Here is a 21,681-nt window from a genome sequence, read left to right as displayed (position 1 = left end):
TCATATCTCTGACTGTTATGCAGAGCCAACACTGGCATTTTGTAGTAAGTACATTTATATTTTGCATTGCCTATAGTTAATTTCACCCTGACCACTCTTGGTTGTGTTGGCTATTGGACCTATTATATTGGTCTGCCCATGGAGAATGATGGATCTGTTGTGATTTCAGACATCATTAAGGGATTATGCTACATAGCTGGGGGTCCATTCTTTTGATGGCCTACAAGGACACTATGATATTTTGTTCTTGACTGTCAACATCACCTCTCCTAAACATCCTTACCTCTTGGGTTACTGTGGCATTAGATGATCTGCTGTGCTCTATGTACATCATCTGTCGTAGAAGTTATAAAGTTAAGACATTTTCTGTGTCAGCATGGCAACCTCAGAAGTCTTGTGCTATAACTATTTTTAAAGCATAGGAAAGATTTTATTTGCCATCTGCTAAATGATGATCAGTTTACCAGCAAAACTGTTCCAGGTGGTGGACAGCCTGGTTAAATCTTGACTGCCTCTGCCTTGAAAGTGAGTAATTTGTATCCGGCTGTAAGGAATGTTCCATTATCATCTTGTATATTGTCAATCCTGAAGGAAACTGATCATCTCAGGACCATGTTAGGAGGGGGCTTCTCTGGATCAATTTTATTCAGTTCTGCTGAGATTCCAGTGGGTATGGGAGAGGCTCATCCTGCCAGTACAACTGGACCGATGCCTTTTTACAGAGTGTTAAAGCAAAGTGTCATGGTGGTGATGATGTACTGGGATTGTTGGTAGAGATTGCTTGTGCCTTCCTATGGGAGGAAAAAGTATCAGCTTTCCTCAAATGAGCAACTCTTGGCCCCAGCTGAAGAAATATTCTCTTTCTAACACTCTGGCTAACAATTGTCCAACAGTCTTGCAAATTATTACACTGTCTTTAATATCCTGGTGATGAAACTGAAAAAAAATATTGTGACTAAGTAGCTTTGATGCCATATAATGTCCTTTGACTTCCTTGGCTTTTGGCCTGGGTTTTGATATGGAAACTGTGGTTTTACTTGCTAAGGAACACTTTGGCCTGGTTTACACTTAAAAATTAGATCGACCTAGCTACATTGCTCAAGGCTGTGAAAAATTTCACAACCTCTGTGATTTAGTTAGGTCAACCTAACCCTCTGTGTAGATGTGGCCGGGTTAACAGAAGAATTCTTCCATCAACCTAACTATCACCTCTTGGAGAGGTGGGTTAACTACATTGATGGAAAGGGTTTTTCCATCCATGTAGGCAGCATCTACGGTGCTTTAGCAGCACAGATGCAGCTCCATAGCTGTGCCACTGTAGTGTAGACCTTCTTCTAGTGATGGGCAGAAATCAAGTGTCCATGCTGATTGCTTTTAGATCAGTCAATGGCCTCTATTTCATGAGGTATTGTTGACTGTCCTTTTGCACTGGCAATGGTGGATGGAGTCTTGCTCTGTTCTTTCCTTCTAAGGGACCCTGGATCATGATGCTGGGAAATTGCACATCTGTCCATTTATAATGCATTGATTAGACAATGAAGGCAGCTGCTTGAGGGTTCTCATGCTGGATGCCACAGGATCCCATTCTGCCACCCCGCCTCTTCAACATAGACATGATGACACTTTGGGAGACAGTGGGAGGTGTTGGGCTGAAAGGCACTTAGTTCTGTGTTTTTCTTTGGACCTGAACAGTGCAGTTTTTTCCTTTCCCAGTTCTTGAGTGAAATAGTCACATCAGACAGCTTGAAGGTGGTGATGATAGGTAAAGGGAAGCATTTTGAGGGTGTGACAAAGATATCTGCTCCAGGTATTCAGAAGATACTTCAGAGCCCAGCTCTCTCCCCTTGCACCATTGAGGCTGTTGAGAGAAACTCCTGTGCTTATGCAAACAGTCCCAACGTTTGACCTTTGGGGGACTAGAGACATGACCAAGGGTCATCCGCTCTGGAGCTTGCTTCGCTGATGGACCAACAGTACTCTAGTTTGCTGACCACCATGTTCTGATGCAAGGCTCATTTATTATTTGAGGAGGGTAGTGGTGGGGTGAATGAAGTTGGTGGTTTTGAAGTTCTTCTTTGGAGGAGAAGGTGGTCAAAACCTGTCAGTTTTATTTGTATGCCACACATGCATCCAGAGACTTAAATAATTCAGCAAACAGAGAATTAAATTTTAAGATTCATAAATTTTTACCCCTAGCAGGTTCTGTTCCAGAATTACAAAATAGCAAGCAGGCCTCTGCTGTACTATCTCTGTGGTGTGGAGAGGGAAAGCACATCTGGAATCATGGAATGAATCCAGATGTGTGCTGGGAATGAAGATAACGTGCTCTTAGGAGCTCTGCCCCATGCTGAACATCAATTCCTCTCCCCCTCGTATCGCCCAGGTTTTCTTTCCTGAAGGTCCTGCTTCCCCTAGTCACTGCGAGTGTTCTGCAGATTTGCCAAGCATTCTTAAGAGGAGCACAACAAAGGGGTTATGCACTGTGCTAAGTAATGCACTATGAGTCATGGTGGAGGGGAAAATGTGGGGACGCGAGGTTTGTGTCTTGCAAGGTTGTTTTGTTTTGTTTTGGCTTATATCACCGAATCTTTCTCATCACTCGGAAGGACTAGCCAGCCCGTCCTGACTGTAGTACAAACAGGAAATCAGAACCCGGCAGACAGAGGATACACCTGCCAAAGCACGTGTGAGCATCTGTGTCCCTCAGCCATGGCTGAGTGCAGAAACCGGAAGCATCAAGGGTTGGGTGCAGTCTGTTAATACCTTCACAAGCTGGGTAGTAGGGGAAAGAGAGAGAGAGTGAGGTTGAGCTGTAGTAACACTTTTTGCTTAGTGGTCTGATTAGCGACACTGATCAGGGAGATGTCCTTGTAATCACAATTGTGTTGGGTTTTTTTTTCTATGCCATCCATTCTTCCTTAGGTTTGTGCTAAAATCAGCCATGTTGGCAAGGGGAGGTGTAGATTAAATCTCCCTGCAGCAGCTGCCATCCCTGCACCACAGGAGTATTCACTCAGTTGGAAGGCAGGCAGTATTGACATTGCTGCCTCTCCCTTGGGGATTCCACGGGTTGGGGGGAGTGTGTCAATATCAGTGGGGTTAGGGCTCCAAAGGAGTCCCACTAGCAGAGGTTGCTCAGTGATATGCTTGAATCAGCGCATCATCCAGCCACCCTGACTTTACTTCCTCTCTGGTCAGTGCAATCACTCTTGGGGCAGCATTGATCCAATGGCAGAAAGTGGGCTGCAGTTACTAGGCCTGATCCTCAGCCTAGCTTCATTGAAGTCAATGGAGCTACAGTGGCATATGACTGCCCAGGATGTGGCCCATTATCTACAACTGCAGCCCTCAAATTCCAGTTGGTGGTGGTGGTTGTTGTTGGTTGTTGTAGGGCTCTGGGCCTGACTATGCAGGTGAAAGTCAGCATAGTAGACTAAGCTTTGAATCTAGGCCTACCTACCTCGCTGTCTGGTGTCAAACAGGCTCAACTGGAAGGGTTGCTGAAGAATAATCGTCTTCTCTTTTGTGTACCAGAGCCCTCTTTTTTTTTTTTTTTTTCTCCTCTCTTCCCCAGTGAGGGGAAGGAGCATGCTGTGGTAAAAACATGTTATTTGCGGGAAGAGCACTGCCTTGCCTTGGGAACTGGTTCAATTGTTCTGCTTGTAGCCTTGACTTTTAAGAGGTGTGTGCATGTTTGTTCAGTCTCTTGTCAGAGCTTGCCCTGGTGGCACTCCTGTTACTGACTTACTCCTCCGCAAAAAGATTTTTGTCTCAAAATCTATAATTCATATTTGATTCAAACAAGTGGTCAGTGTGCTTGAAAGCTACTAGCTCCTCAACCCTGGATGCTGGAATCCTTTAATAAGGGTCCAAAATGGGGAAACTGGCTACTGAAATCAGAAAAAAACAGTGCCCTAGATTGTGTCTGCAGGCTTGTTTCTTGTTTTGGACATTACGCTCTTTAGCTGTGGGCCAACTGTACTCCTCACTTCCTCACCCAGGGCCCCTATTGACTTCTGTGGGACCCACTTCCATATCCAAGTGCAGAATTTCCCCCTAAATGTGAAGTAGCAATGCTGGTCTCCAGCAAGTATGTGAGAAGGGCCAGGGCCCCATTGTCCCCTATCCTTTTTCTCCATTTCTGCCTCATTGTGTACTTTAGTCCTGTAGGTATCTCCAGTTCTCAGAGCATAGAGAGAGCCCTAATTATAAATAAACACTTTTTTTTGATTTGGGCAATAAAGGACAAAGTCCTGGAATCTTAATAGGCTGTGAGGAGAATGTGTGTTTGTGTGTTTGTGTGTTTTTAACTTGTTTCTGTATATCTGAGACAGTTCAGTTGCAAAGAGAGATCAAAATCTTACTCATTATATCTGGTATTTTAAAACTGTTCCCAGTCCTAAAATCTGACCTCACAAACTTGCCACCTTACTTAACTGGTCTGTACCTATTGAGGGAAAAAATATCTAATAAGTGTAATTTTTTCATAACCAGAGGTGGCTACATTTCTTTCCGCTGCATTTCTTTCTTGTGTGCAAGTGCACAAGCCACAGACAAATGTGTAGCAGGATTAAGCAAATGTGTAGGATTTGCTACTTGCATGACTGCAGCTGGACAGCACTTTGTCAGTACAGTCTATCTCTGTGGGTTTGATTCAGGGACAAGCTCAGTGCCTTTCTTTCTCACTTTTCCCCTGACCTCTTGAGAACTGGGATGACTATGAACATTGCAGAAACATCTTTGTACAGCAGTTGAGATGGGATTTACAAAGATATTTGCAAAAGGTGGTGAGCAATCTTAGGAGGAGGAGGAGGGAGGTAGGGCTGAATTTAGGATGAAAGTTGACAGTTGTAAAGAATCTGTTCAGGACTACCAAGAAAGAACTAGCAATTACACTGAATAGTTTTTCTTCTTACCCAGCAGAAGATGGTACCTTGGCAGGGCAGGATAGGGAAACTTGAAATGGAGCAAACAAGAAGTGTCTTGCAGGAGAAGGTGACCCCTTGAGTGTGGAATGACAAGTAATGTGGGTAAGCCCAAGATTGAAAGAACGTAGAGGCTATCTCCCTTGGTAATACAAATTCATTGTTATACTAGAATTGGGTAGAGAAAGCTATTCTGCTATGTGACGGATTTCCATATTTCAAGAGGGGATGGAGCCAGGCTCTGAGGCAGTCCACCTGGTCAGCTGTCCTGGAGCCATGGACTCTGGAAACTCAGGCTCCCCAGCAGGCAAGGAGCTGGGTGGGTAAGCTTGCAGGAAACCATTAGAATCCGCCTGGAATCCAGAGGAACTTTAAAATTGAACTGTCTCTATGGAATACTTCATTTTTGACAAATTGGCAAGTTCCAATGAAAAAAATTATTTCATCAATCTTTATGACCAGCTCTCAGTATAATGCTGCAGTGAATTGGTCATTGTCACTCTTAAGTAAGCAGATATAGTTGCAGTTTACTTAGATTAGATTAGTGCCTGCATGGACTTGGCAACTCTCTAGTCCCAGTGGGTTTCTCTCGAAACCTTTTTGGAGTGACTGTAGGTATTAATTGATTGACATATATGCAGTGGGATGGCCAATGCCCATATTTGACCTGGTTAGTTTCAATTTCTTATAAAAAAACAAACAAACCCCAACCCTGTAAGTTTGGCTCTGTAATTAGGTTCTGTGCATTTGCAAGTCCAACATTGCAGCACTCAGGTAATACAGTACATGAGAACCACAAAGAGAGAATGCTTAGAAGCAAAACAAAACTGATGAGACTAGTTTCACCTCCAAACTGAATTACAGACAAAAGGTAAACAAACAGTATGAATGATGAAAAATGAAGTAGATTTCAGAATTATTCCACTTTTAATAACCTAAAGTGATGCTCTCAAAAGAGTTAAGTAGTTTGGTTTTTTAAGACATGGTTAAATCATTTTTATTGAGGCTTATGAACTTTTTTCTAAAAAATAAATATTAGCTTTGCTGTTTTTTTAAATAAATGTACATACAGTAAAACTTAAAACTGCAAAAAGTATGCAAATTTCAAAAGAACTATAATTTTCAGTACAAATATTAATGAAGACTAAATTATACAGGGCTAGATCTTGCCACTCTATTCACAATGAGTAGCAGCTTTCTTCATGAATAGCCCCATTGGTTTCAGTGGGACTACCTGCAGAATAAGGCATTACCCAGAATGAATATGGGTAGTGGAGTCTAGCCCATAATGAATATGAAGGAAGAAGAGAGCGAGGGACGAGAGAGAACAGCAGAAAAGAAAGACGAAGTGGTACAAGAAAAAAAGACACTGGAATATGAGTAATATGCATATACATGAAACACAGCACTAGTCCCTAAATGCAATCATATTCTTCATGATTAACTGATTACCTACCCATTCCCTGCTCATAGAATGCTGTTTCTTTTAATGGTCTGAGCAATTCTTTTATCCTACATTTTCTAATGTCAAAAATTTGTTATTTTGAAATCCTAGGGCCAACTCCAATGATGTGCAGATAGGTTAGCCTCCTACATGCACATTCAAGTGTTAGCTTCTAGTGCAGAGACTTTTCCAGCAAGGGTTCCACTCAGTGCCAGTTTCACAATATGTGATTTGTGTCATGTGAACACTTGTATATTAAGTATTAACCTGAGACCAACACTGTAATCTTTTAACAATTGTAGGTCCTGGTCCTGCAGCTGAATCCACATGAGTACCCTTATGCCTATACATAGTCCTGTTGCGGTCAGTGGGGCTCTGTGTGGGACCAAGGTCCATCTGCATGGGTCTAGTTGCAGGACCAGGGCCTAAACGTTACACAAGCAGCCCAAATGATGTAAAGAGGGGAACAGAGTATAAGTGATGATGGATGGTAGTTAATTTCACTCTTTCTATAAAAGTTTTTTTTAAAAAAGATTATAAAGAAAATCTTCCCTCTTCCTTTTGTTTCTTGCTGTCATAATAGCTCTTTACAGGCTTGTGTAGGCTTGCATTATGTAGCGTGATTTCTCCAGGGGGAAAAAAAGCAGCAGGATCACGGACAAAAAGAGCTGCTGAGGCTTTCTTGGGAAAAGGATTCAAGGATCAGTGTTTACTGCGGCCTTGCAAAATTGTTGTGAAAAATGACCAAATCTGGCAAAAGTACTCCTCCACCTTGCTGCTGAGAATGGGGAAAAAATGAATAGTTTAAGGAATGCCGTCAATTTAGGTCATGTTTTTGTGACTTTTTTTTTTTTAACTGACAAGCGTTTCAAGTAACTCCTAAGATTATTAGGACGGACAGATCTTGGGAGTGGGGAGTGTTTTTCCATTTGTTTACTTAGTGTATTAGCCAGCACTTTTGTATAGTTACTTTGTGTTTCAGTAGAGCCTAATTCTGCAAGTACTTGTGCATATGTGTAGCCTTTAAATCAGTGAGGTTGTTTGCGTGAGGAAAGTTATATACAGGCATAAGTGTTTGTCAGTCTAGGATTCATTTGTGTGAGCCTTTCACAAAACTGTGTGTGTGTATGTGTGAGAAATCTTCTTTTTCCTCTTCTGTCCCCTGGAGGGAGGGTATATCTGCCTCCCAAAGTTTTAGTATAGACTCATTGAGGGAGGGAACTCAGTGATTTGATATATATATATATATATATATATATATATATATATATATATATATATATATATATATATATATATATATATATATATATACACACACACATATACATACACACTGGGTTATCCTGAACCTAGGATGCTGTGCAGAAAACATGGTCACACAAGCAATGGACCTACCATAAGCAGCACTTGAGGGGGCACCATCTAGGCAAGAACCAATGGCCAGAAATTTCTGTCCATCTCCAGAGCTTCAGAGTGGCTCAAGCATTTAGGCAGGAGCCGCGTGTACCAAGCGATGAGTAGGTTGGCAATGTAATTGCCTGTCTTAGTTGGCCAATGTCATGCCAGTGCATTTTAGCACCAGGATAGAGCAAGCTTTCCATAGTTCCTGCTCTGGAACAGGGCTACTGCCGTGCCTCCCTTGAGCACTATGTTCCATGTTAATAAGGGCTTAGAATGCTCAAGATGATCCAGAACAGCTGAGAAGGATTATACCAGACCATGAGTCCCCAAATTCACTGCTGCCCATCTGCCAGCTTCATTCTTACATAGGTATCACCCTCCATGAAGTTCATAATTTCTCTTCCACTCTACTCCTAGCCAGTCTCAGTGTCATTGGAATGTCCTTTGTGCAAAGGTTGTCTTTTGAGGTGATCTCTCCATGCTTGATACTGATATGAGATGGCATTTTCCCTTCTTTACCTTCTTCCTATCTTGCATACCATCTGTGTCTCTGTTATGGGTTTCCTCAGTAGCTTCAATGCTGAGTCTAAGAATTATAATGTCCTCATGTTTGCCTTTAGAGTCATCTTGACTGGCTTCCTCCTTTTTATTTTTCAAATCCCCATTTTTAAAGTTTACTATCACCATGCTAAGTTTTGGTAAGATCAGTCTGCTGAAGATGTGGAACTTAATTGTATCATGGATCTACTGCTTTAGTTACCAACTCTTGTGTGTTGCTTGTGACTAACTTGCTTAGGTACTAGATCTGGTTGGGAAGTTTCAAATTGATTGAAAAATGGAAAAAAATTCAAACTTTTATGTGGAATTTCCCTCCATTTTACCATGCATTCTGCTTAGGGCTATCTAGGCCCCCTACGGGAGTAGCTAATTATTTCACAGATGCCAATTCTAATGTTGGTTTTTGGGGGCTTTTAATTTATTGATGAGTCATTTTTATCTACCTCATGGGATCAATATAGATCAGTGGAGTCAGGATTTCCCTTTTTCAGGTCATAGAGGGGTAGGGAAACTGGAACATCTCTGATGTGTACAGGTGGCATAGAATACTGATTAAGTACCTAGAAGAACAGAGGGATAAGGGAGCATAGATAGTGCAAGAGAGCACGTGTTAAGCAGTTGCTACAATCCCCTTTCCCATTGCTGTATGAAGCTGCACTTTGAAAACTAATAAACCATTGCTGACAAAGAGGAGGAGATCCTGCTTTAGAAATAGAAGTGAGAAAGATTCTTCCCCCAACAGACCCACACTCTGCTCATCCTCCTCCTAACAGCACTACTCCAAGAGCAGTCAACCCTTATTGCTTGCCAGCAGAGACACGTCAGTGAGGCTGGACTCTAGAAATTCCAATGGGGGATAGAGGGGAGAGTTCATCTGTGGAAACCCCTGTTGATAGTAACATCCAGGGACCACTCTGGATTCCAGAGCAGCAGGCCTTTCCTTGATGGCCTGATCGCCATGTTTTCTCTTTCGGAGGGAAGTGTCTGTGCAGTGTCTGAGAAATTGAAAGGCAAATGCTTACTCCAGGACAGGGGCAGCTCCAGGCACCAGCGCAGCAAGCATGTGCCTGGGGTGGCAAGCTGTGGGGAGCAGGCTGCTGGTGGCTGTGAGGGTGGCAGTTTGGCGGTGGGTACGCCGAAGGTGCCGGACCAGCAGATCACTCACAGAAACACTGCCTGACTGCAGCAACGCTGCGCCGCCGAAGGCTGCCTGACTGCTGTGCTTGGGGAGGCAAAAAACATTGAGCCGCCCCTGCTCCAGGAGCATCTCTAACACATCGGATCAAAATCTGCCTTAGTCTAAGTGGGTGCAGTTATTGTTGAAGTCAATGGGAGCTATGCCTGCTGATGTTAAGGCTGAATTTGGCCTGCTGTGTCTCTTTCACACCCACAACGCAAGCATTCACTGTAACTGCTTCAGGCTGGGTGGGAGGGAGGAGGAGAGAAAGCCACTGGAATGTGCTGTGTACATTGAAAGCTGACGTGCATTCCTAGAAAAGCTCTGCTTCTCAATGTTTTTGGATACAATGTGTATTATGAATCATTAGCAGACAGCATTCAATGTTAGAGGTTGGATATTAAGATGAGTATGTGATCTATATGGTAGGGGTGCAGGGCACAGCTGATTTCTCATTGAGGGATGAGATAAGAAAGGGGGAGCTCTACACTGAAAGCTAAGGAGGATTGAAAAGCCTGATTTCTGTATAAGCCGCATCAAAGGGAGTCTTCTGACCCTTTTGATTTTTGACTGCTTGTTTGGTAATTTGAGGACCTTGGCCATGTTTAATGAAAACAGAAGAGTAGTTACTGTTTTGAGAGAGAGTTTCTGTTATCCGCTAAAGCTAGAAAGTAGACTCTACAGAAAAAGATACTATATTGTGTACTTGAAGAAGGATATCAGACGTCTTTACTTTACATAGTACCTTTGATTCAGAAGGATTCCACAACAGTTTATAAATTGTATATAAGAATAATTTTCCCTACCACTGCAGTGCAGCCGCCTCTGGGAGGAAGTCCAGCAGCTGTTAAACACCATAATGCTACAGAATAGTTTAGGACAAATAATGAAGAACATGAAATCCACTGGAAATTGCAAGGGAATTTAGACTTGCAGAGTGTCCTAGCTAAATTCCAGTTTGGATAATATCCCTGCTTTTGCATTAAGTGCTGTTGGATTTTTCATGATCCGAAATGTCCAAGACCTCAGTTTTATGTATCCTCTGAGAGAGAACACCACCTCCAGCAACACCATGTTCCTTCTAGGGTGATTAGATGTCCCAATTTTATAGGGACAGTCCTGATTCAGGGCTTTGTCTTACATAGATGCCTATTACAACCTACCCTGTCCTGATTTTTTTGCTATCTGGTCACCCTAATCCCTTAACATCAATCTGGAACATTTCTTTAGTACTGACTAAAGACTTGCTATGTGGGTAACTTTACTATTATACCGGCGTAATTAAATCATTATTGTTATGCCAATGTAACTCCCCGTGTGGACACACTTCTTCTGAATAAGTGGGGCTTAGCTTAAACTGCTACCAAAGCAACATAAGCTAACCTGGAAAGGGCTCTCTTTTTCTGGAATAAGAGGTCTGTGGTGTGTGTGTTATACTGGTATAACTGTAGTGTTTAAATCCATACCTTTTCTTAGACTGGTATAATTTTCCTGTGTAGGCAAACCCTTTGAAGAAAATGTCACTTACTGCATCACCAACATTACTTCCTGCTGCACTTGTAAGTCATCCATAGTGTTTTCTTATTCACATGCTGACCAACATAAGTAAAGAAGACCTTATTATAAATAAGATAAAAGAGCATGTGTGGAAAATGATGGGCAGGCTAAATTTTGCTGTTGAAGTACATTCTGCCTACAGACTTTTTTTCTGCAGTGTCAGTTTTTGTATTCTTAACTTCCTCGGATCATAGAAGTTAGAGATGGATCAGTTCCCCTGCAACTGTAAGCTAAAATCCCCTGATAGAGGATACAGTAGATATTAAAGATAGGATTTTCCAAAGTGTTTGGCATAGACCTAATCTGCTTCCACTGAAGTCACTGGGAGCCATCTGAAAAAACATCACACCCAAAGCTTAGGCTACACTTGATCTTAGTCAAAAGGCTGAGTAGCATATATTGTATAGATTTGCTGTGGGTTGTTAAACAGCTGCTGTGTCCAACTTCTGCAGTGGATGCATTTCAGTGTTGGATGAAATGATTCCTGTGCATCTTGTTTGCAAAGTACTCTGGAATCCGTCAGGATGAAAAGTGCTATATAAATGTGTAAATGTTATGATGGATTATTATTCTTACTCACCTCAGTTTCAGTTCCAGAGGGTGAGACCTTTTTGGCTTCTCTTTTTAAAGGCTATTTTCGTTTGATCGTCCACTCAGCAGCTGTTTCTCAGCAGCTGCTGCGTTTCCCCTTCTGCCTGCTATAGTATTCAAACAGAGCAGCTGCACAGAGGTGACAGAGCAAGGTGGCAGTAGCAATGACTGCTCTTGTTAAAATGTAACAAGGTTGGGGGAGAGGGAGAAGAAGGAAAAACTCCACAACCTGGAAAAGATTCTATATCCTACTTTAAGTGGGTGCCAGAGGGAGATTGGCAGCCCCAGAACTGAAATAAGGGTAGCTGTGCCTCTGAAACTTTGCGGATGACACCTGCTCGTTAGGATGAGGCCTGTGAGACAAGCCAGAAGGCCTGTGAGAGATGGTGGTGCTTACAGTGTTAGGCCTCCTGTGTCCATTTCTCAGGTGTGCAGGAGTATGAATACATATGTACTCACAAGAGCATCTGCATCCTATGCAAAATGTGGTTCTCACGCTATGGTACTTCTACATAGCCACTGGGCAGTGTAATTCCCAGTGCACATAGGTAGAAATGCACTAGCTCTGCTTGAATGAGTGCTTTAAAATAGCAGTGTGGTGTGGATGGTGGCTCAGACTAACCCCCTGAGTATAATCCTGCTCAACCCCCTGGATATGTATTCGGAGCAGCTAGCCCAACATGCTGGCTAGCCTGACTTCCATGGTGCTGTGTCCACACTGCTATTTTTAGGCATTAGCTTGAGCAGACCTGGTGTGTGTCTGGCTATATCTATGTGGCAACCCCTATCATAGAATATCAGGGTTGGAAGGGACCTTAGGAGGTCATCTAGTCTAACCCCCTGCTCAAAGCAGGACCAATCCCCAGACAGACTTTTTTACCCCAGTTCCCTCAAGGATTGAACTCACAACCCTGGGTTTAGCAGGCCAATGCTCAAAACACTGAGCTATCCTTCCCCCCCCCCCCCCCCCCCGCCATCAGTGAGTCTTAGGGCTTGTCTACACTGGCAATTTACAGCGCTGCAACTTTCTCGCTCAGGGGTGTGAAAAAATACCCCTCTGAGTGCAACAAATTTCAGCACTGTGAAGCACCTGTGTAGACAGTACACTGGCACTGGGAGCTGCGCCCCTCGTGGAGGTGGGCTTTTTATTTATTTATTTATTTATTTTAGAGCGAAACTCTCCCAGCGCTGCCCTGCGACCACACAAGGCACGTTAAGGCACCTAGTGACAGAGGATGTTGAATAAGTTAATGTACTCAATGCTTTTTTTGCCTCTGTCTTCACGAACAAGGTCAGCTGCCAGACTACTGCACTGGGTAGCACAATATGAGGAAGAGATGACCAGCCCTCTGTGGAGAAAAGTGGTTCAGGACTGTTTAGAAATGCTGGATGAGCACAAGTCCATGGGGCTGGATGTGCTGCATCCGAGGGTGCTGAAGGAGTTGGTGGATGTAATTGCAGAGCCACTGGCCATTATCTTTGAAAACTCATGGTGAATGGGCAAGGTCCCGGATGACTGGAAAAAGGCTAATGTAGTGTCCATCTTTAAAAAAGGGAAGGAGGAGGATCCAGGGAACTACAGGCCAGTCAGCCTCGCCTCAGTCCCTGGAAAAATCATGGAGCAGGTCCTCAAGGAATCAATTCTGAAGCACTTTGAGGAGAGGAAAGTGATCAGGAACAGTCAGCATGGATTCACCAAGGGCAAGTCATGCCTGACTAACCTAATTGCCTTCTATGATGAGGGGACATGTCATTCCTTGACTTTAGCAAAGCGTTTGATTTTAACTTGCTGGCAAGAATACTGAGGCATGGGCTGGATGAATGGACTATAAGGTGGATAGAAAGCTGGCTAGATCCTTGTGTTCAATGGGTAGCGATAAATGGCTCCATGTCTAGTTGGCAGCCGATATCAAGTGGAGTGCCCAACAGATCGGTCCTGGGGCCGGTTTTGCTCAATATCTTTATTAATGAGCTGGAGGATGGTGTGGATTGCACCCTCAGCAAGTTTGCAGATGGTGCTAAACTGGGAGGAGTGGTAGATATGCTGGAGGGTAGGGCTAGGATACAGAGGGACCTAGACAAATTAGAGGATTGGGCCAAAAGAAATCTGATGAGGTTCAAAAGGACAAGTGCAGAGTCCTGCACTTAGGAAGGAAGAATCCCATGTACTGCTACAGACTAGGGACTGAATGGCTAGGCAGCAGTTCTGCAGAAAAGGACCTAGGGGTTACAGTGGACGAGAAGCTGGATATGAGTCAACAGTATGCCCTTGCTGCCAAGATGGCTAACGGCATTTTGGGCTGTATAAGTAGGAGCATTGCCAGCAGATGGAGGGACGTGATCATTCTACTCTGTTTGGCACTGGTAAGGCCTCCACTTTTGGGCCCCACACTACAAGAAGGATGTGGAAAAATTTGGCAAGAGTCCAGCAGAGGGCAACAAAAATGATTAGGGGGCTGGAGCACATGACTTATGAGGAAAGGGGGGGATTTGATAGCTGCTTTCAACTACCTGAAAGGGAGTTCCAAAGAGAATGAATCTAGAATGAATCAGTAGTACCAGATGATAGAACAAGGAGTAATGGTCTCAGGTTGCAATGGGGGAGGCTTAGGTTGAATATTAGGAAAAACTTTTTCAGTAGGAGGGTGGTGAAGCACTGGAATGTGTTACCTAGGGAGGTGGTGGAATCTTCTTCCTTAGAGGTTTTCAAGGTCAGGCTTGACAAAGCCGTGGCTGGGATTATTTAGTTGGGGATAAGATCCTGCTTTGAGCAGGGGGTTGGATTAGATGGTATTCTGAAGTCCCTTCCAATCTTATGATTCTAAGGCACTCAAGGCACGTTAAGGCACACAAAGCACATCAGAGTCTGTGTCAACTGCCTCGGGCTTAGGGGGCTCAGCCTAGGGGCTAAAAATAGCAGTCTAGACGTTCAGACATGGACTTGAGCCCCGGCTCAGAGACCCAACCCCTCTCACTGGGTTTCAGAGCCTGGGCTCCTGTTGGCATGCTGCTATTTTTAGCTGTGTAGCTCAAACCCCATGAGGTTGAGTGAGTTGGTCTCTGAGATTTACTAGCGTAGGAATTTTTTTTTTCCAGTGTAGACATACCCTTGGTTTACCCATGCAGCGAATTACAGGCCTATGCCATATGCATCAAAAAGTGCCACTTTTAAATTTCCTGCTGGCTGTTTTCTTATGGCCAGCAGGATTTTAGGGGTCATTTTTATTTTTAAAGTTAATCAAGTATCTTTAATAGCCCACACAGCTTGACATCCATCTCTTCAGTGGTGATCATGTTGGGTGTAGGCCAGATCTACCTTGGGCATTTATGACACTTATGGAGCAGGCAGAGGGCAGTGGAGCCAGGGCCGGCTCCAGGGGTTTTGCCACCCCAAGCAGCCGCCCTCCCCCCCCCCCCAAAAAAAAAGCGCGATCGCGATCTGCGGCAATTCAGCGGGAGGTCCTTCGCTCCGAGCGGGAGTGAGGGACCCTCCGCCAAATTGCTGCTGAATATCTGCAAGTTTGGCCCGCTCCGGTGTGGCCGTCCCAAGCACCTGCTTGATAAGCTGGTGCCTGGAGCCGGCCCTGAGTGGAGCTGAGTGCACATGTTTCGGATTGCTTGGCACATTGTGGGTGCAGGGGCATTTCAGAGGTTGCCCTGTTTAATTGTTTTTCTTCTCTATATTACAGAAAAAATCATGGCATACAATTAAAACGATGGTCAACTTGCCAGTCATCAGCCCCTTCAAGAAGCGCTATTCATGGGTGCAGCTGGCTGGGCACACAGGTAAGAGGTGCAATTTCAGGTCATTTGGCTCTGGAACCAGGAGGATGTCAGACAGCAGCCTGGTTTCAAATCTTCCTGAAGCTTCAATTGGTATGAATGGGGATTTTGTGAAGAGGCTCTTTTCGGTCATGATGGGGTAATATGGTGGTTGGTTCAGTTCAGGGAAAGCCAGCCGTGTCTGGACACCACGTGCCTCTGCAGAGTAGAAGAATCTGTTCTCAAGTGGGTGGGGTCAGACCTCAGGATTGGAGGAGAGCAAGCCAGTAATTTGGGGAAAAGTCAGGCTGAAAGGAGTGGCCACATAAAGCATTCCTTAGAAGGTGGTATGGGGAAAATCTGTATTAGGGAAGAACCAGGAAGAGACTGGCTGGGGAAATTGGAGCCCGGCTGCCTCCCCAGTCGATTAGGAAAATGTTTCTGCTGTCTCATTCCTCACTCAAGTAACCAGTGAACCCATTAGCGGCCTCTCCCAATCTTACCTGGGGGTTGTGTCTGGGTTTGCAGTGGGAAGAAGGATTCATCTCCACATGTGTGTATGTTTCAGCCAGGGTGATGAGAGCATTTCTAAATCCATCCCAAAACCACCTCTGAATCTAACACCTCAAGAGGAAAATGAACCTGGTGGTAAAGAAAAGCCCAGCATGTGGGTGTTTGTGTTGAAAGTCTGTGTCATTTGTGCATCAGTGCAAGTGTGGGAAGAGCAGGCGAGGGGTCTGCTCAGGCAGCTTGAGTCTACTTTGGTGCCCCTAGGTCAAGTTTTAGGTTATTCATAAGGCAAAATACAAGGAGGTGCCATCAGATTTGCTTCTCTCTTGTTTCAATTGATTCCTACACGTTCCCTACTCCCAAAGTGCTAGCACAGTGGTTAGCAATCTGGATGGGGTGAGGGTGGGAGGAGCCAGTATAGTGGTTGCTAGCACTTGTCTGGAGAAGGAGCAGGGATATGAATCTGCTCCAGTTCCCTTGTATCTGGGTTTCCGGAAGTGGATTTGACCCATCATTGCAGCTAGTCTTCTCTGATTCCAGGAGTTCTCCATGAACTGAATCACTGGTCAGCATTACACCAGGCACCTCATCTGATGCACTGGTGCAGAGGATTCTGGGGCACATCAGAGAAGGACCAGTGTAATGGCTGAATGTGCAGGGTCATGGTGTGATAAAGAGTGAAAGTGAGGCAGAGCTGGTGTTAAGCTTCTAACTTTAGGGCCCAAGTTTGTTTCAGGCCATGTGGACTAACGCATCTCTCTCCTCGGATGTTATTACCATTGTGCAGGACTGGAGCATGGCTTCCTCTGCTGTAGTCTAATCACTTCCACTGTCTACCTGAAAGCACTGTATAGTTTACACTGTATACCATGCAAACCCAGCGTTGTAAAACAATTGAGCTACACTTTGCACCTGTAGATTAGCAAGGCTCCAAAGGAATTACAGTAGATGGAGGTGTATGTGTTGGGGATGTATATATTAAAGAGGCAGTGTTTGGCTCCTGGCTGTGGATTGCTGCTGTTTAATGATCAGGAACTGATCCCCACCTTGCTACTCGCAAGCACTGCAGGTACGACATTGGGCTGGTTTCAGGAGCACAGCCCATACTGGAAACATTGGATAGTTTTAAAAAGAGCCCAGCTGTCAGCATATTAATGCAGTCTGGCCCATTATACTTCCTGTGGGTTTTAACACAGCTAGATATGTTAATTCTCTTATGAATACTTTAGCATGGAAAAAACATAACTTGGCCCAGCCATACTCCTTGGAGCAATAAATTCCTGTATGGGAACTTGTCCAAATGGACTTTCACAGCCAATAGCTGTGTTTGCGTTGGGTGCTTTTATTTTTTACAAGGAGTGTGTTATCTTTCCTGTTCAGGGGAACTCTTTATCTGGTGCACGAGAGTGAAGTGAGTGAAAGGGGAGTGCAGGTGTTTCCCTCTTACAAAGACTGGCCTTATCAGCATGTGTCGATTTTTGCAGGGAGTTTCAAGGCAGCTGACAGCGATACGATTCTGAAGCGCTTCTCTGAGAATGAAAAGGAGTGCTTTGAGCTGCTGATGAAAGATCCTCTGCGCTCCTGTGTCCCTGCCTTCCATGGGGTGGTAGAGAGAGATGGCGAGAAATACATTCAACTGGATGACTTGCTCGCTGACTTTGAAGGGCCTTGTGTCATGGACTGTAAGATGGGGATCAGGTGGGAGACATGAAAAGGATCCTGATTTCTATATACAGTACATGTGGTTAATTTGGGGAATGGGTGGGCTGGGGGTGATGTGCATGATGGATGAAGCACTCATTTCTGGGGACTCAGGTTGAAGCCTGGGCAGAGGGCATACTAGTGACATGAGTTAGTTGGTGTCATTCCCAAAACACATCACATGGACGTTGGTGCAGTGGGAAATCTCTGCTTGGAAGATTTCCTGAAGCTCATAAGGAGGATGATTCCTCACATAGGTTTCAGAGTAGTAACCGCGTTAGTCTGTACATAGGGTGGCCCTACCCAGGTCAAGGGTGGGGTCATTCCTGGAGTAGTGTGACCTACCTGGCCTCTGGACGCTGACCACCTCCTCCTCCTTAAATGCTATCTTGGTCAAGTCTGACTTATTTAGTGGGGCGCATTGATGTGAGCTTACTTAGCACCTGCCTGATAGGACTTGACTTAGGGAGAGTAAAGAAAAAAACAACCCATGTGACATAGCTTAATTATGGCCAGTTTATTAACCATTCTGAGTACAAAACATCGCTCAAAAATCAAGCGTCAAATTCCCTTCCCAAACATGGATAACTGAATTGTAACCTGACATCTCTTCTCCAAAGCTGCCAGTGAGTCCTGGGAGTACAGCTATTCCTGGCTGAGAAAACAGGACTAATAGTCAGGGTCTGGTAACCACCTCTCTGTTTCTGCTGTCTTGTTCTCCAGAATCTGTGCTTGCATTTTTAAGTGTCTAGTTGTTGTTGTGGCTGTGAAGAAAACCTCAAAAAATATGGACCAAGCCTCACCAATAAATGAACAAGTCTGCAGAGAGCCTGGAACAATGACTCTGAGAAGTGTGAACTGTCCCATGCATCTCAGTGAACGGGTGACTCAGATGATTCACTAGACTTCTTTACCTGGAGTTAATTGTCAGTGAACTCAAGTTCTTAATGCAGAGGGAGTGTCCATATGAGCCATAACAAGCATGTTAAGTATCTCATGTAAACTTTTAGTCAGTTAACTCAAGATTTAAAAAAAAAGTCTAGTATAGACAGGACGGAAATTGTGCCCAGCTCTGCATAGTTTACTCTGAAAGTCTTCGCTGCACAATTAGCTTAGGCTTTTATCCAGGTCTCAGCCCAACCCCCCACTCCCATTTACCCAGTAAACCCAGCAAATGTGGGGTTGGTGATGCTTTTAAGATCATGCTAGCTTACTTGGCTGGGGGTTAAAGTCCGAGCTCCACTTTATCTTGGGCTGGAACCTGCCCACTTTGTAGTAAGGATGCCGGCTAAATCCCTTCAGTGCCTTCCTATGCGCCCCTCCCGCCCCCCCCCTCCCCCCCCAGAACAGACAGGTTCTCCCACAAATACTGGGGAAGAATCCTGGAGCATCTCCTCACAAAGAACCAGGTGATATGCCCCCAGACACACCCGGGCAAGTGCAGAAACTTCTGAGGATGCAGTAACATGAGAAGGGCTCTGCTCTAAGAACGCTTTCACGAGGGGGAGGCTAACCCGGGTGCTCAGACTGGGGTGCCAATCACCTGGGTTAACAGGCTATGTCTTCACTGCACAAGGTGACTGTCATTTTAGTGACCCACAGGGGTGGCGTTTGGGAGATGCTGCCACTTATTTCTCCGTAGTCAAGGAGCCTAGAAGAGCTAGTGGGCATATTCAAGTCCCAGTGAGGGAGAGACTAGCTCAAGCAACCCACTGGAGCTCAGAAAGCACGCACAATTCTGTTCTGAATAACTGCAAAATCGACAGTGAGTGGTAACTCACATGGGCAGAGCTTCCCCCATCCCCTCCCACCCTCTCAATCTGACCCTGGGCCACCCTTTGCTATGAGCTCTGGTCCAGCAGATAATTTGCATTACATGTTTTCTCTTTTTAATCAACTGCAGGGTTATTTTCTGTCCTGTTCTGTGCAATGTGTGGGGTGTGTAGCCTCACAAGGCTTCAGGGGCCTCAAAAAGTAGCCATGCCTGGAGTTAGTTTTTTCCTCTCTCCTGAGCTGAGAGAGGCATTCAGTCTCCATCAGGGTCATTCAGTCCTGGGTTTACTACCGCTGGTCTATTTGAGCTTTGCTTTCCTTTGTCATGGTGCAGAATGGGAATCCAGTGTTTCTCCCGATCCCTATAACCAGGGGAGGGCTGTAGGATTTAGTTATAGGTAAGGATGTAATTAGAGCAAAAATGGAGAATCAGACGTCCTGGGTTATGTCACAGACTCATTAAGTCACTTTGGGCAAGTCACTTTGTCCCTGTTTCTCAGTTTCATCATCTGTAAAATGGGGGTGGTGATGAAAAGTAGCTTCCTCGCTGGAATGTAATGAGTGAGGCTTAGTCCGTTATCGCTGGTAAAGTGCTTTGAGATCCCATGCTGGAAGATGGCGGCAAAATGCAAGGTGGTATTATTGTTTCAGATTGCAAGGGGGTTCTCACTGTCTTGTTGGGTGCTGGTGGTTTTGCAGGACATACCTGGAAGAGGAGCTGACTAAAGCCCGTGAGAAGCCAAAGCTGCGTAAGGACATGTACAAGAAGATGATTGAGGTGGATCCTCTTGCGCCCACAGCTGAGGAGAACATGCAGCATGCTGTGACCAAGCCACGTTACATGCAGTGGAGAGAGACCATCAGCTCCAGTGCCAACTTGGGCTTCAGGATAGAAGGGATTAAGGTGAGCGACTTCCACTGCTGTCCTTTCCTGTTGAATGGACTCACTCCTTTGCCTGATTTGATGCTTAATCAACTTGTTGTCATAAGCCTGGTTTCCAAAAAGACAATGTGACTTCCTAGCTGGAGCTGCGTGGTCTGTTTGATTGTGACTAGAGCTTCTATGGCAATGATAAGAAGAACATTGTGAAGCAAGAAATATGTGAAACCCATTGAACACACTAACTGCTCTAAGAACAGCAGCAGGAACACTGAGAGAAGAAACCAAATAGCTACATCATGGTGTAGACAGAAAGTGAAACTGATAAGGGGAAATTCTGAACTGGTGGAATAATCCCCTCCTCCTACTCACCTTTACCCAGTAGCCATCCTGGGAGTGCACAGATTTATTCTGACTGAATTGAAGTAAAACAGATTTATTCCAGCCCTGCACATTTCTGAAGCAATGTGGAAACATCATGTAGCATTCTCAGTATCTAGGCAAATCGCTTTCAATTTGTGCAGATATCCAGTATGTGGAGAAGGGGAATCACAATAGACCCAGAACCCCAAATGTTCAGACCTCAGCTCTAACCCCTCTTCCAGTCCTCCTTGGGCAAGAAGGGGTTGGTCCTTACATCTCATGATGTTACTTCAGTGTTGCAGAAAACTTCCAACGATCTTCACTTTTCAGGCCTGTTTGCCCTACCCATACCCTGAATGGGTACATCACATGGGCAAATCCCGCCTCAGAGTCTCATTAGTAACCACCTGCAAAATACAGGGCTCCATCCTGACCTTCGGATACTGGAGATAGCTGTCAGGGTTGCTTGAGGGTTGACCCGTAGGTAGGCCTCTGCTGGCTTCTCCACCCAGCTGGTATGGATTTGGCTTTTCCTCCCAAGGTTGGTCTGGTCTTATCTGGCCTAGTTTGACTTCTTTCCTATGGACAGTTGTGCCGTAACAAGGGTGAGGTGAGTGAGGCACTTGCCTTGGGCGTGCAAAGCGGAGGGGCTTAGGTCTACCACGATCAGTGGCAATTCGGCGGCGGGTCCCTGAGTCCCTCTTGGAGGGAAGGACCTGCCACCGAATTGCCACCTCCACTTCATTCTTTGGCGGCAAATCAGTGGCGGGTCCTTCTCTCTGCGAGGGACTCAGGGATCCGCCACCAAATTGCCGCCGAAGAGCCTGGAGCCGGCCCTTGCCTTGGGTGCAAAAATTCCTTGTTACGGCTTTGGAGAGGTGTGGTCTGGGATGATGTTTCATCTGAGTGGGCTCTGGAGACTCACTCCAGCTCCTAGTGAAAGCACTAACGTTACTTTGTTTTTAAAGTGACGAAGTAACATGAGTGTCCATTATGGGATGCTGACTGCATATAAAGAGTTAGTTACCAGAGTTGC

General features: G+C 45.0%; 1 protein-coding gene across 3 annotated transcripts in view; it reads left to right on the top strand.

The window, feature by feature from the left end:
* Positions 1-21,681, top strand: part of ITPKA (inositol-trisphosphate 3-kinase A) — a 54,565-nt gene that overhangs the window by 21,407 nt on the left and 11,477 nt on the right. For all 3 annotated transcript variants that reach the window (XR_007774631.1, XM_050954843.1, XM_050954844.1), the window contains exons 2-4: positions 15,346-15,442; positions 17,413-17,626; positions 20,102-20,306. Coding sequence is in view for 2 of the 3 variants with exons in the window: in XM_050954843.1 (XP_050810800.1) it covers positions 15,346-15,442; positions 17,413-17,626; positions 20,102-20,306 (516 nt within the window). In the remaining variant the exon portion in view is untranslated. The remainder of the gene's footprint in view (positions 1-15,345; positions 15,443-17,412; positions 17,627-20,101; positions 20,307-21,681) is intronic.

The sequence above is a fragment of the Gopherus flavomarginatus genome, chromosome 5 (genome assembly GCF_025201925.1).
Source record: "Gopherus flavomarginatus isolate rGopFla2 chromosome 5, rGopFla2.mat.asm, whole genome shotgun sequence".
In the NCBI taxonomy this organism is placed as follows: Eukaryota; Metazoa; Chordata; order Testudines; family Testudinidae; genus Gopherus; species Gopherus flavomarginatus.
Note: the sequence above shows the minus strand (reverse complement) of the source record. Positions and strands in the feature narration are given on the sequence as shown.